This window comes from Bombina bombina, chromosome 8 (assembly GCF_027579735.1).
Source record: "Bombina bombina isolate aBomBom1 chromosome 8, aBomBom1.pri, whole genome shotgun sequence".
Taxonomy (NCBI): Eukaryota; Metazoa; Chordata; class Amphibia; order Anura; family Bombinatoridae; genus Bombina; species Bombina bombina.
This window is the reverse complement of record NC_069506.1, coordinates 297036803-297051491: the sequence shown is the minus strand read 5'-3', so window position 1 is coordinate 297051491 and position 14689 is coordinate 297036803. Positions and strand designations below refer to the sequence as shown.

The following is a 14689-nucleotide window of genomic DNA, read 5'->3' as shown; positions in this document are numbered from 1 at the left end:
TGAAAGAATCACAGCTCATTCCACTAGGGCTGTGGCTTCCACATGGGCCTTCAAGAACGAGGCTTCTGTTGATCAGATATGTAGGGCAGCGACTTGGTCTTCACTGCACACTTTTACCAAATTTTACAAGTTTGATACTTTTGCTTCTTCTGAGGCTATTTTTGGGAGAAAGGTTTTGCAAGCCGTGGTGCCTTCCATTTAGGTGACCTGATTTGCTCCCTCCCTTCATCCGTGTCCTAAAGCTTTGGTATTGGTTCCCACAAGTAAGGATGACGCCGTGGACCGGACACACCTATGTTGGAGAAAACAGAATTTATGTTTACCTGATAAATTACTTTCTCCAACGGTGTATCCGGTCCACGGCCCGCCCTGGTTTTTTAATCAGGTCTGATAATTTATTTTCTTTAACTACAGTCACCACGGTATCATATGGTTTCTCCTATGCAAATATTCCTCCTTAACGTCGGTCGAATGACTGGGGTAGGCGGAGCCTAGGAGGGATCATGTGACCAGCTTTGCTGGGCTCTTTGCCATTTCCTGTTGAGGAAGAGAATATCCCACAAGTAAGGATGACGCCGTGGACCGGACACACCGTTGGAGAAAGTAATTTATCAGGTAAACATAAATTCTGTTTTTACAGATTTAAATAAAATATAAGGCTAAGAGTCAGCTGAAGTATTATTAATCTAACCTGGAAAGGTAATACGTTTTTGTTTTTTGTTCAATAATTGTCAGAAAATATGACGCCTGGACTTATTAAAATAGTTTTTTTTGGTGTGGGAAAAATCTATCTATCTATCTATCTATCTATCTATCTATCTATCTATCTATCTATCTATCTATCTATCTATCTATCTATCTATCTATCTATCAAATCTATTATTCATACCTTGAAGTTGTCCATATAACCCAGGGCTGGCAAAACTATAGCTCGAGTGGGACACTGACAGCAAATTTGTTGTTGTAACTAAATAACGTTTTCTATTAAGAGTCTGTGCTGTATGTCAGACATAAAGCTTTATCTGTACAGGTGGTGAGAAAGCATTACTGCTGCTGGTGCAGGCGCTAGTTCTCTGTTGTAGGAACGTCTTTATAAATAAAATATCAGTGTTTCCGTCCCTGCTTTACACCCTCCTACAGTGTCTGCGCTACATACAGTATAATTGTCCGTCCAGTGCACGTTTGATTATTGTTATGTTAACGTTTTTGAGGATATTTTTCTTTTTAAAGTTAAAGGGAATACCGAACTTAAAGTGACATTAAAGTGACAGTCTAGTCAAAATTAAACGTTCCTGATTCAGATAGGGCATGCAATTTTAAACAAATTTACAATTTACTTTTATGATCAAATTTCCTTTGTTCTCTTGGTATGCTTTATTGAAAGCTAAACCTCATATGCAATTTCTAAGCCCTTGAAGGCCACCTCTTATCTCAAGGGATTTTGACAGCTTTTTACAGCTTGAGGGCATTAGTCTGTCTGTCTAGTGTTTTGTTCTTCCAGGACTGCATGTGAGGAGGGGTGTAGTGTCTCCGAGGACACATCAGGCTACACTTGTCTGTACTACATTAGTGCACACTGAGACTCACATTTTAAATGGAAAAGAGTATTGATGAGAGATTACTGCAGTGCACCTTCACCTGACCTAGGGAAGGATCTAATGGGTATTTGTTACGGGTCTATGGCAATTCGGTTTACGTGCGTTCATTTTAAAATGTCACATTTATGATCATATACAAAAATAAGGCATGTCTCAAGATTTAAATGGATATTAATTGTATAGCCTATATCATTGCATTACAAAATAAACCCTGCTATGTTCTTAGTGCAGTTTACATGCTTGTGCAAATCAGGAGCAATTCAGGAACATACCTCTTGAAAATTTTTGAGTGATTAATGTTTTTGGTCTCCTTTGCTGCAGCCACTTAGGAATGTGTGTAAATGAGCTTGTGATCTGAGCGAATCAATTGTGTAGATTGTTGCAGGGTCAGTTAATGTCACCTTAGTTAAAGTGAATGTAAATTTTGATGATAAAGTGCCCGGTTTTTAAAAATTCAATTAAAAACGGGGCCACTTTAATTCATCAAAATTTACATTTCCCTTGTGTTGTGAAAATACTTACCTTTTAATCTTGACTGCTGCTGCATCGCTTCCTCCGCCTGTCGCAAAGCCTCTTCCTGGGTCTAAAATGAGGAATCCGGCTTCCTCTAATCACGGCGTTGAATCAGACACTGATTCCCCCGGGGGGGAAGCCTTGATTGGAGGATGACCGATCCGTCATTTCTGTATGAAGAGGCTTGCGACGACTGGGGGAAGCTGGAGCGGCAGTCAAGTTTAACACGAGTGAAATGTAAATTTTGATGAATGTTTTTAATTTAATTTTTTTAAAAACGGGCACTTTATCATCAAAATTTACATTCACGTTAAGTATGAATGAATTAAGCATGTGGGTATGAAATACAGGTGTATTATTTGTGTTCAATAAAGCAACATTCAGTGTCCAGTGCTTACTCTGTTATTTGTACCTAGGAACACCCATGTTTTATTATATTCCTGTTTCTTTTCATTTCCAGGACATAGAGCTGAATCCCATCACTCCCTCTCAAAAGATTTTTACTCTAATTCGAATCACCAGCTCCGCTCCCCGAGAAGCATCAACATGTCGGGTGCCTCCGTAAAAGTAGCTGTGCGGGTTCGACCCGTTTAATTCCAGGGAGCTCGGTAAAGACTCCAAATGCATCATTCAGATGCAGGGCAACTCCACCAGTAAGTACCGCTGCGTGCACCCCTTGTGTTCCCACTGACTTTAGCTGCTGTGTTGATGACGTGACACGTGCTGACCCCCTAATTGTTAATGCTGAGGAGCTGCACGGCTCTGACCACTGGAATACAGCTTGTCATCTTTATGTGCTGCTTTATGGCTTGTTACATTGTACATTTATATAGTAATGGTTAAACGTTAGTGTATCAGAATGGTCTGGTGAAATGGAAATATTTTATCAGTTGCTCTTATGATTTTCTCTCATCTATTTGTCTTTAAAATGGTTTGGAAAATATCACTACAGGACAGGTTACTAGTCCAGTCAGTATTAAAGATAGGGAAATAGTTGTCTACTGCAATTTCTTATTCGTACAGAACTGATAGACAGACAGACACAGATAGATGATAGAGACATAGATTATACATAGGGACACGCAGAAACAGGGACACGCATGCTAGAAATAAATATAGACAATTTGTCATAGAATTGAATACTAACTATTCCCATATTGCACTTACCCAGCTACACATTTTATGTTTTTTTCATGTAAAGACATTTTAGATGTTCTTGGTTTATAACACAGAAAAGGCTCTATGTAGTATTATTATTATTTTTTATTTTTTTATTATTGTGTTAGATGAACATATGGACTGTGCAGTATATTGACTTCTAAGCTAACAAGTGCTTTATAACTAATCTGCTTACGTACGACACAGTCAGACACATAGAGGCCCATTTATCAAGTTCCGTATGTAGCTTGTGGGCCCGTGTTTCTGGCGAGTCTTCAGATTCTGAATATTTTTCTGAATATTTATTTTGAATAATTTTTCCAAAACATATTATTCAGTGCTGCACATGTCTATTAAAAACCTAAGATGTTTGACTGTGCACAAAGCTACTTGGATAAGCACAACAGACCTTTGTGTGTTTCCTGCTACTACACGATTCTAAGATGTGCAGTTAATGTTAATAATCCCTGCTAATGTACAATGCTGGCAAAACAAGGAATGCACGCCTACAGTACAAGTGGCTGCAATTTATCATGGTGCTGATAAACCTGTACTATCATAGAACAAAAATTATTGATGAAGCCTTGACAAAGAGCAGGAAAGCTTACAAATGTAAAGTAAGAAAGTTGTATTGATTTGCACATCTAGGATATAGCACAACAAATTACCATAATTACACTTGGAGGGGCTCACTAGCATCCTACTAGTGCCCCTATGGTAATCCCAGTGTCCCCTTCCTCCTCCTATGACTATCAGTGCCCACCTCAGTAATCCCACCGCTCTCCAGGGGGCAGTACCGCCCACTTTGGGAACCACTGCATTAGAGCTTTGACTTTTTGCCCTTGTGTCTCTTTTTAACTCACTATAGCTTTCTGTTCCGTTTCTAGCACATTGTAAGTGCTCATTTCCTGTTTGCCACGATCACAGGAAGTGACTTGTTCAGGGATGTCTCTCCCTAGAAAATATGTGTGTTTCTGTGGCCTCTGCTCCCATCAACTGGATATTAGTATTTGTCTCATGATATAATATTCTTTCTAACCGGTGAGGTTATATTAGTGCAGGTTTACTTGCTCTGGTTGCTTGTCTGCCCTTTATCTTGTCTCAAGTGTCTGCAAAGGATCATTTTGTTTGTTTCTTTACCTTCCAATTGGTTAATAAGTGTAGAATCTTTTGTGGTTAAGTGGCTATAAATACCACTACAAATACTACCTACTCTTAAGTATTTGTGACAAATACATCCGCATGAACAAAACACACAGGGCTAGATTACAAGTGGAGCGATATTTTAACGTGTCTCCGTAATGGGAGGGTGTTTACGGGCGCACGTTAACTAACCAACCATTACAAGTGGCTGGTTAATGCTCCCATGAGTGCTTTGCGCAATTAATCAGAGGTCAGACAAAATATGCCCCAATTGCCCCCCCCCCCCCCCATATAAAGTGGACAGTTCATTTCCTGAAATAAAATAATTAGCATCTTTTATTTTTTTTTTTTAAATAAACTGCACAAAGCATTTATAAGGGGTTAAAGTGAGGGGATGTGGCTGTTAGAAAAAAGAATGGCACTGAAAAGTGCCTTTGCATTGCGGTCTATGGGGACTGTGTTTTTACTTTCAATATATATGTATATGCTTATATACACATATAAACACATAAATATATATGTATATGCTTATATACACATATAAACACATAAATATATATGTATATGCTTATATACACATATAAACACATAAATATATATGTATATGCTTATATACACATATAAACACATAAATATATATGTATATGCTTATATACACATATAAACACATAAATATCTATGTATATGCTTATATACACATATAAACACATAAATATCTATGTATATGCTTATATACACATATAAACACATAAATATATATGTATATGCTTATATACACATATAAACACATAAATATATATGTATATGCTTATATACACATATAAACACATAAATATCTATGTATATGCTTATATACACATATAAACACATAAATATAAATGTATATGCTTATATACACATATAAACACATAAATATATATGTATATGCTTATATACACATATAAACACATAAATATAAATGTATATGCTTATATACACATATAAACACATAAATATAAATGTATATGGTATTATATACACATAAACACATAAATATATATGTATATGGTATTATATACACATAAACACATAAATATATATGTATATGCTTATATACACATATAAACACATAAATATATATGTATATGCTTATATACACATATAAACACATAAATATATAGGTTTATATTCATATACATATTTATTTTTAATTTGCTGACCAACGCTGTGCTACTTACTGCCTTGCGCTGCGATAGTTGTTTTGCTGTGTCTCAAATCATCAGAACGAGGCTTCCATCTGAGCCTATGAAGTGCGCTCTCGTGAGTGCAAGACTTCTAGGCAATGCAAACACAAGGTCGCGTTCGCATTGTGCCTAACTTGCGTGCGCTGGTATTGCTGAGTGGAGTGCAAATATCACGCTTGTGACAGCACAATTTTGCACTCCACTAGTAATCTAAACCACAATGTGAATGTGTTGGCTAGAACACGTTGCAGCTCCTGTGAATAACATGGCTGTGTCAGGAGTAGCATACGCATGTAGCTGACCAGCATTGGCCATTTTGTTTGCCATCTTACTTAGAAAAAAGACCGGCCTTGCTCATTAGCATATATTTGCATAAATAATTATACAACATAATGTAGAAACTAAATTATTTGTAATCATTTGTTTAAAATTACTTTCCAACGCACGTAGAAAAAAAATAACCATCACTTTATTTCTATATTTCTTATTCATTTTCTAAATTGACCCGAATCTTAAAAATAATGTCCATGTCGTTAAAATTCAGTCTGCCTGACAACCATTAATTAATCACACAGCTTGCAAGGGGCACTAGCGCTAAATAAATTGCTGTCAGGAATTACATTTTATATTCCTTTACGCACAGTATCAGATCACAAAAACATCCGGTGACAAATTAAATGTTTGTTCTGGAGCTGAAGGAATCCTAGTTAGGGGCCACACCTTATAGATTCCAAATGTACAATAGCGTCTCTCAAACCATGTGATCACTTCTGCTTCTTTTGTGGCTATTTTGAGTTCATACCAAAATAAGGAAAGAATGTAGCAGTTATTCCAACCCAAGGCAGACCCAGCTGGGCTATATGGCACTCAGCAACAGATGTAAGGGCTGAGACTATTCAGGGTTATGTGGGGGGAGGTGGGGAGTGGGATTTACCTTTGTGTGCGCCATTAAATAATAGAAATAAGAAAGAGTCAGCACTGGTTTAACTTAGTAAAACCTCTTCAGTTGTTCAGACGTTTCTTTATATAGAAAATGATATTGTTAGCCAGAGCCTGGTCCCATTAGACAAGGGAGACCACCTGTGCAGGAAGCCGCTGCATTTCGTTTCCCCGCGCAGCGTGACCTTGCTCTCTCTCCCTGCTGATTTTGTATTCTGATCAAATATTTTCTCATCTCCTATTACGGCCTTGCACTGTGCACACTAGTTCCTGAGCACGCTAAAAGGGACCATTTTCCTGCAGCAATATCAAGGTCATTTTAATGCTGATGGCTTTTAACCCCTTGTTGGCCAACGCTGCTGTGTTATGTGCAGCTATTATTTTACTTCTAATGCAGGGCTACAATAAATAAAGACTAGACAGGGAAAGCCAGACTGGGGCAGAATGTCAATACGGCCTTGCTCCCTAAAGAGTTTGAAACCAAATGAATTGCAGACATCTGGCAGCTAAAGGGTTAATTGGAATTTTAGTGTATAGAAGAGTGGTTATTGCCACGCTGTCTGTACTGGTCCATGTGTTCTGAATAATACAATATATATTATATTTTGAATATTAATGTGGCAGGGCTGAAAAGGAATTGAAGAACATTAAAATCACTTACCCACTTACAGATAAGTGGGGTAAGTGATTTTGGTTGCCCGATGATCATCGTGCCCACACCTGGGTAGTTTATCTTCATGCCCACCTTGGTTGGAGCTGTAATTGGTCCAACACAGGAATCCCTTAAAGTGAACTGCAGATAAAGCACAACACCATGGTGGTCCTCATGTAATGGCACCATGGGGTATTCATAAACGGGATGCGCGTTCTTGTACGTAGACTGACCCATTGCACTTGTGGACTTGATGATGAATGAGGACAGATTGTTCCAGGAATTAAAGGGACAGGAAATCCCAACATTTTCTTTCATGATTTGGAAAGAACATACAGTTTCAAACAACTTTCCAATTTACTTCTATTATCACATTTGCTTCATTCTCTTGTTATCCTTTGCTGAAGGAACAGCATTGCACTACTGGGAGCTAGCTGAGCACATCTAGTCATCCAATCACAAGAGATAAACGTATGCAGAAGGCCAATCAGCAGCTAGTTCCCACTAGTGTAGGATATGTGCATATTCTTTTTCAACAAGGGATACCAAGAGAGCAAAGCACATTTGAAAATAGAAGTGAATTTAAAAGTGTCTTAAAATGAAATGTTCTTTCTGAATCATGCAAGTTTTAATTTCGACTTTCCCTATTCCTTTAAGAAAGAAGAGGACGTGTTGTCTTACAGCTTGCTGGGAGTCTGATATATGGAAGGCACCATGGTCAGGCTTATATGATAGGTCTAGTTTACATCTTGAATATATGTAAGTGTTCTTTATTTGCCAAGGACGTGGAACGCCCCAAAAAACATCAAATCCTTATTTGAGTGATGAACAAAACGTATACAGGTTAAATAATTTAATCCCTTAGCGAAAGCAAGGCATGTGCCACCAAATCAGCAAGCAATGGCAACTCGTCAGTGCTTTTGTGTGTTGTGATGAATTCCGTGACTGGTGCAGCTCTGGGGATTCCAACTCCTTCAGCTAAGGGACCCTATAGTTTCTGGTTTAGAGGGTCAGAAAGCAAATACAAATTGTGCTTTTCAAACAGAAACCCACTGTACTTCAGCGATGCTTTAGTTAGGTATATGCTGTGTTATGGTAACAGCAAGTGCTGAGATCTGGGGCGAGATTACATATGCAGCGCAAGCTTCAGTGCAACTGCTGAAAACCTCGCACATCGGGGTATCACATAAACCCCGCTGGCAGTTCATAAAGTGCCGTAAGTCGGATAAACTAGCGATGTCCAGAAATGAGCGTAAATACAAATTTCTGGAGTCGCCAGTGATTTACGCCACTTTAGAAAATGCCGGCGCCTAAGAAAATAAAAAAAACAAAGTCAAATCTCCCGTAAAAGTCTAACCCGCCTCCCAAAAATAAACCCGACACGTAAAACCCCTATATCCGCCATCAAACCCACATCGGAACGAATAATAAAAGTATTAACCCCTAAACTGACAACCCCCCACAATGCAATATGCCTAATTTAAACTATTAACGACAATAATCCGCCATTCACCCACATCGCAATCTACCTAATAAAAGTATAAACCCCTAAATCTGCCAACACCAACATCGTAAACTACCTAATAAATGTATTAACCCCTAATCCGCCATTAACTCACATTGCAAAGGTCCCTATTAAAAAGTATTAACCCTTAATAAACCACATCACAACAAACCTTATAAATCTATTAACCCCTAATCCGCCAAACCCACACAACGCAATAATCCTACTAAAACTATTAACCCCTAAACCGGCCAAACCCCACAACGCAAATAAATAATTAAATTACTAAGCCCCCTAACCTAACACCCCCTAAATTAATTCCAATTACCTAAATTAAAAAATACTAAGTTACAAACAATTAAAATAAAAAAGCTAACATTACTTAAAAAAAAACCAACTAAGATTAAATAAATCTAAGATTACAAAAAATTAAAAAAATTCTAACATAAAATAATAAACCACATAATCAAAAATAAAAAAATTAAAACCTAATCACTAAAAAAATAAAAAAGCCCCCCAAAATAAAAAACACCCCCTAATCTAATGCTAAACTACTAATAGCCCTTAAAAGGACCTTTTGTAGGACATTGCCCTAAATTAAACAGCTCTAAAAAAAATCCTAAACTACCCATTGCCCCTAAAGGGGCATTTGTATGGGCATTGCCCTTAAATTTTTACAAAAAATGCCTAAGTCTAACCCCCAGATAGGTACTCGCGGTTCCTGAAGGTCCGTGTGGATAAGTCTTCTTCAAGCGGTGATATCTTCTATCTTCTTCCAGGAACAAGCCAGCGTGGGGCGGAGCGCAGAACTGAAGACTTCTGTTTAAATATTGGGGTACCTTGCATTCCTATTGGCTGATTTGAGTCTTCAAATTCAAATCAGCCAATAGGGATGAGAGCTACTGAAATCCTTTTGGCTGTTCAAATTTGAAGACTCAAATGCAATGGTACCCCATATTTAATTGCGTACCTTGAATTCAATCCTCATGTGTGCGGCTGTGATCGTACAAAGTGGATCTCCACGCTCCATGGCTCAGCGGTCGCCTGTCTTCAGTTCTGCGGTCACCGGTCTTCAGTTCTACGCTCCACTCCGGCTTGTTCCTAGAAGAAGATAGAAGATATCGCCGCTTGGAAGAAGACTTCAGGAACCGTGAGTACCTATCTGGGGGTTAGACTTAGGCTTTTTTAAAAAAAAAAAATTATTTTTTATTTTTAAGATAAGAGATTTAATGGGCCTTTGAAAAAGAGCTGAATGCCCTTTTATGGACAATGCCTATACAAAATGCCCCTTTAGGGGCAATGGGTAGTTTAGGATTTTTTTGGTGTTAGGTTTTTTTATTTTGGGGGGGTTTTACTGTTAGGCGGGGGACTTTTTTCAGGTAAAATAACTGTTTAATTTAGGGCAATGCCCTACAAAAGGCCCTTTTAAGGGCTATTGGTAGTTTAGCATTAGATTAGGGGTGTTTTTTATTTTGTTTTGTTTTTTATTTTCATAGGGATTAGGTTTAATTTTTTTATTTTTGATAATTTGGTTTATTATTTTATTTAATGTTGGAATTTTTTATTTTTTGTAATCTTAGAATTATCTAATCTTAGTTTTTTTTAAAGTAATGTTAGCTTTTTTTTATTTTGTTTGTAACTTAGTATTTTTTTATTTGGTAATTGGCGTAATTTAAGGGTTTGTTAGGTTAGGGGGGCTTAGTAATTTAAATAGTTATTTTCGTTGTGGGGGGGTTGGCGATTAGGGGTTAATAGATTTATTACGTTTTGTTGCAATGTGGGTTAATGGCGGATTAGGGGTTAATAGGTAAATTAAGTTTATTGCATTGTGGGGGATGGCGGTTTTAAGGGTTAATAGTTTTTAATAGGTACTTTGCGATATGGGTGAATGGCGGTTTAGGGGTTCATAGTTTATTAAGGTATATTGTGTTGTGGGATGATGGCGGTTTAGGGTTTAATCACTAGGTATATAGTGTTGTGGGTGGTTGGCGATTAGGGGTTAATAGGTTAATTAGATGTTTTGCGATGTGGGGGCTTGGTGGATTAGGGGGTTAATATAGTTTATTAGTTGGCGTTAACAGGTGAGATAGATATTGCGCATTGCGTTAGGTGTTATTTTCAGGAGGTAGATAGATATTGCGCATGCGTTAGGTATTAGCTACTATTTGCAGGGGGTTACAGTGCTTACATACTCAGTGAAAGTCTTGCTGCGCCTGCCTATGTGTGGCGAGGTGAAAAGGAGTATAATTTCTCCATTTTTTCCGCGTAAGTCCTTGCACTGAATATGTGATACCGATTAGGGGACGCGGTTCTATGATAGCTTATGGGAGTAAAAATTGCGGGCGACGGGTGTGAAATATACGCCGCCACATTATATGCGGCGCTGTATATGTGATAGCAAAAACCTCGTAAAAACCGGCGTTGCCGGCTTTTGCGGGCAACGCCGATATGTAATCTTGCCCCTGGCCGGCAGTATGTACCAGTAAGGTTTCCGTGTTATTGTATTAAGAATGAGTTACAGGATTCCTGCCTCAAGTTGTTGCATCTTTACATCTCCAGCAAACATAGGCTTCTGGGAGAGAAATATTACTGATAATGACTGGGTCCAGCACGGCACTTGGGGCCACTGTGCTTCTATTGGGACAAGCCTGGTCTAGCGCGTTATTGGCTGCACCTGCAAACCCACAGATAAGTTTGTATGGGAAAGATCCTGAGATTTATCTTAAGATGCTTCACAAATAGACTAATATTGATTTTTGTAACTGGTACTGTATGGTTTTAAATATACAATAACATTCAAAGTTTCCTATTGTTTTAGCATTTGCAGATCAGAACATTTTAAGGGATATTCTAATGCAGAGATTACATATACATTTTGCATTTTTCACTTAAGGTAACTGTGTATTAAACTGATAGGTGACACTACACTAAAAGCTGCTAAACAGAACAGGGCTAGTGAGCCAAACAGGACTGACAATCAGATGTCAATCACTGGCTGTGTGTTTAAAGGGACATAAACCCCACATTTTTTCTTTTATGATTGAGATAGAATTTACAATGTTAAAAAACGTTCCAATATATTTCTTTATCATTTTTTTCTTCATTTTCCCGTTATCCTTTGTTGAAAAGCAAGCAGTAAGCTCAGGAGTGTGCACGTGCCTGCAGCAGTTTTGCAGCAATGTTATACTTTAGCAAGAGAACTGGATGGCAGCACTATTCCTGTCATGTGGTGCTTCGGGCATATCCACACTACCTCTTTAGGTAGATGAGAATGAAGCAAATTTGATAATAGAAGTAAATTATAAATTTTTTTTTAAATTGTGTTCTTTATCTGAATAATTTTGGGTTTCATGTCCCTTTAACTCATTGTTGCGTGTTAAGTGATTTTTTTAAGCACATTAGTTTTACCATAGTACGCCCCTTTAATTCGTCAGCATTTGCAGGGCAGGTTTGGCAACCTCTGTACCACAAGTGAGACTACTGCTGGAGGGCTTTACAATTTCTGTATCAGGTTTGTAGGAGCCAGGGAACAAGTTTTTATATAGTGCTAAGCGCAGGGCCGGATTTACAACCCAGGTGCCTGTAGGCACCAAAATCTAAAGCGCACCCCCACGCGCTCCGGTTCACAGGTATGAACCTATAGATACAGCCTAAAATGTTACAGAATAATGCTTTTTTTTACAGCAGCTGCTAACTTTGCCACATAAAAGGCGATCCATGATCTATAACAAAACACTCCAGACAGTATTTGCCCCAGTACGAGGAGATTCCAGTCAGGACAGTATTTTTTTTTTAATATAATTTATACAGAAAAGTGCAGGTTGTCTAGACTGGGGCTTTATTTAGAAACTTTTTGCTGACCAAGCCTGCAATGTGCAAAATCAACCAAGGGGTCAGTTTTTTTTTTTAAAGTGTGTTTATCCTGTGCAACAGCCTTGGCATTTTAGCAATATTATTCATAACCCTATGGTATTTTGTATGAAAGACAGCCCTCTAACTGTACAATCTGTCATTTTGACAGGCCACTTGCTGCTACAGCTGATACATGGCCCACTGTGCACTCAGAGCGCTCTGTAATAGCGCACAGTCACTCACTGTCACTCCCCATACAAGAACCAACCCACACACACGTACTCTCAGGCCGCTCTGGCTACTCTGTTCACTGGAGAAAAGGACCAGCCAGCAGGGCAGCCATCTTTGTTTAGGGCTAAGTTATTATCTACTATAGTGAGTGAGGGCAGAGGCACAGAGGTGTTCAGAAAAGACATATGGAGCAGAGAGACAGACGCCCCTCAATGGAAGGCACCTGTAGGCACATGCCTACTCTGCCTAATGGCAAATCCGGCCCTGGCTAAGTGTAGGGCTGTATCAAGGGCTAGAATTGTAGGAGCTGCAGCTCCTGGGACTTATCCAGCTCTGTGCTAAGGTGTATGATGCTTTGAGGCTAATTCACGATTCCCATTGCCTAGAGACATAATATTGATGTGGGTAGAGGCTGTGCTGCTGACCAGCTGCTGTCACATGAGCTTGGTGCATTACAGGCTGGTATGTTGGCACTGTGCCCGAGCCATCTCTGCGTTCTGGGCTGGGTGCAGATGGTATGTGCTGATGTGTGTGAGGGGTTTTAGCATTAGGATTAGCTTGAAGTTCGGGTACAGATGATTTAATAATTAACTAATTTGTGGCCAAATTGAACAAGAAAATTCAAAAAGTAGTAATTGCTTTTGGTTTGAAGACAAATAGTTTTTTCGTTCTCTTGATTATAATGTATGAACCTCTCGGTCTAGCCATCAGCACTTGGCGAAACAGGGCAAATTGTATTTATTTAAAGCGACATAAAAGTTTCTATCTATCTATCTATCATCTAACGGAATTAAATATTGAATTGCAATAGACCTACATACAAAATACATATTTTAAAAGCAGTTAAAACTGCTTGAAAACTATGTATGTTTATCTTTATTCCATTAATTATATGCCAATTAGGACTAGTTGTAAATGAGTGTATTGCACTGCACTAAGCAATTGCTGTTTAGTGTGTAGCTAATTTAGGCAATTTGCAGCACCTTGGAAACCACAATAGGCAGATTTGCATTTTGGCATTTCCAGTATGCGTGGGGCAAGCGCTGTTTCACAAACACAAGTTTTTTTTTTTAACAACAAAAGCAAGCAAGGTCAATAATGACTGTAAACTTGCTCTTTTCTAAGCAATAATTTATACGTTCATATTATTAATGATACATGGCACTTTTATGTGGCGTTTAGTATTTGTTGGTTCTTGTCCTCTTGAGATTTTCCCTGCTGTGTACTTAAAAGAAGAGCAATGCAAATTAAAGCTAAAGGAGCTTTATTGAGGGGGGAATCAGCCCCTCTGTCAGTAGCTAATGATGTATATATAAATAAATATTAACAAGTGTCTGATTACAGTAAAGATAAAGTTGAATCTTTCAGATGGTTGGCGGGTGTTGAACCTTTTTAAGGAGATTTGCTTTTGCCCAGTGGTGCTGACGTATCACAAGAAGTGTAATAATTACAGGTGGGATATAATATATTTCATACATTTTATGGATAACTCCACACACCTATCCCTTTGTTGTGGCTACATCACTCAGGCTTAGGGCTGTTGAGCCAATACATTTAATGGGTGATATCCTTTCCCTTTTCCAAGGTTTTCTAGCCACAGAATAGTTTGCTCAACAGCTTGCATTATGGGATTCACCCTGGCTACAACGACTTGGCACCTTTGCACAGAGTAAGATACTAGACAGGCTATATTTATTGTCGTAGTTCAAAATGACCTCGGAGAACTTGTCTCCATTAGGGGTGATGAGGCAAAAGGTCCCTTTGATTGTTGTGCCAAGAGGGGTATTGGCTGCATTTCTACTGATGAAGTCCATACTGGCTGAAACGTAGCCATGCAAAGCTCTTGTTCAGAGGAGAAACTGCATTGTGTTTGGTT

The 14689-nt window shown here is 38.5% G+C and overlaps 1 protein-coding gene across 1 annotated transcript in view; it reads left to right on the top strand.

Moving 5' to 3' along the window:
• Nucleotides 1–2642: 2642 nt before the first annotated feature.
• Nucleotides 2643–14689, top strand: part of KIF1B (kinesin family member 1B) — a 397419-nt gene continuing 385372 nt past the window's right edge. Inside the window, 2 exon segments of the mRNA XM_053691490.1 lie at nucleotides 2643–2696; nucleotides 2698–2764. Of these exon segments, the coding sequence (XP_053547465.1) occupies nucleotides 2658–2696; nucleotides 2698–2764 (106 nt within the window). The 5' untranslated portion in view covers nucleotides 2643–2657.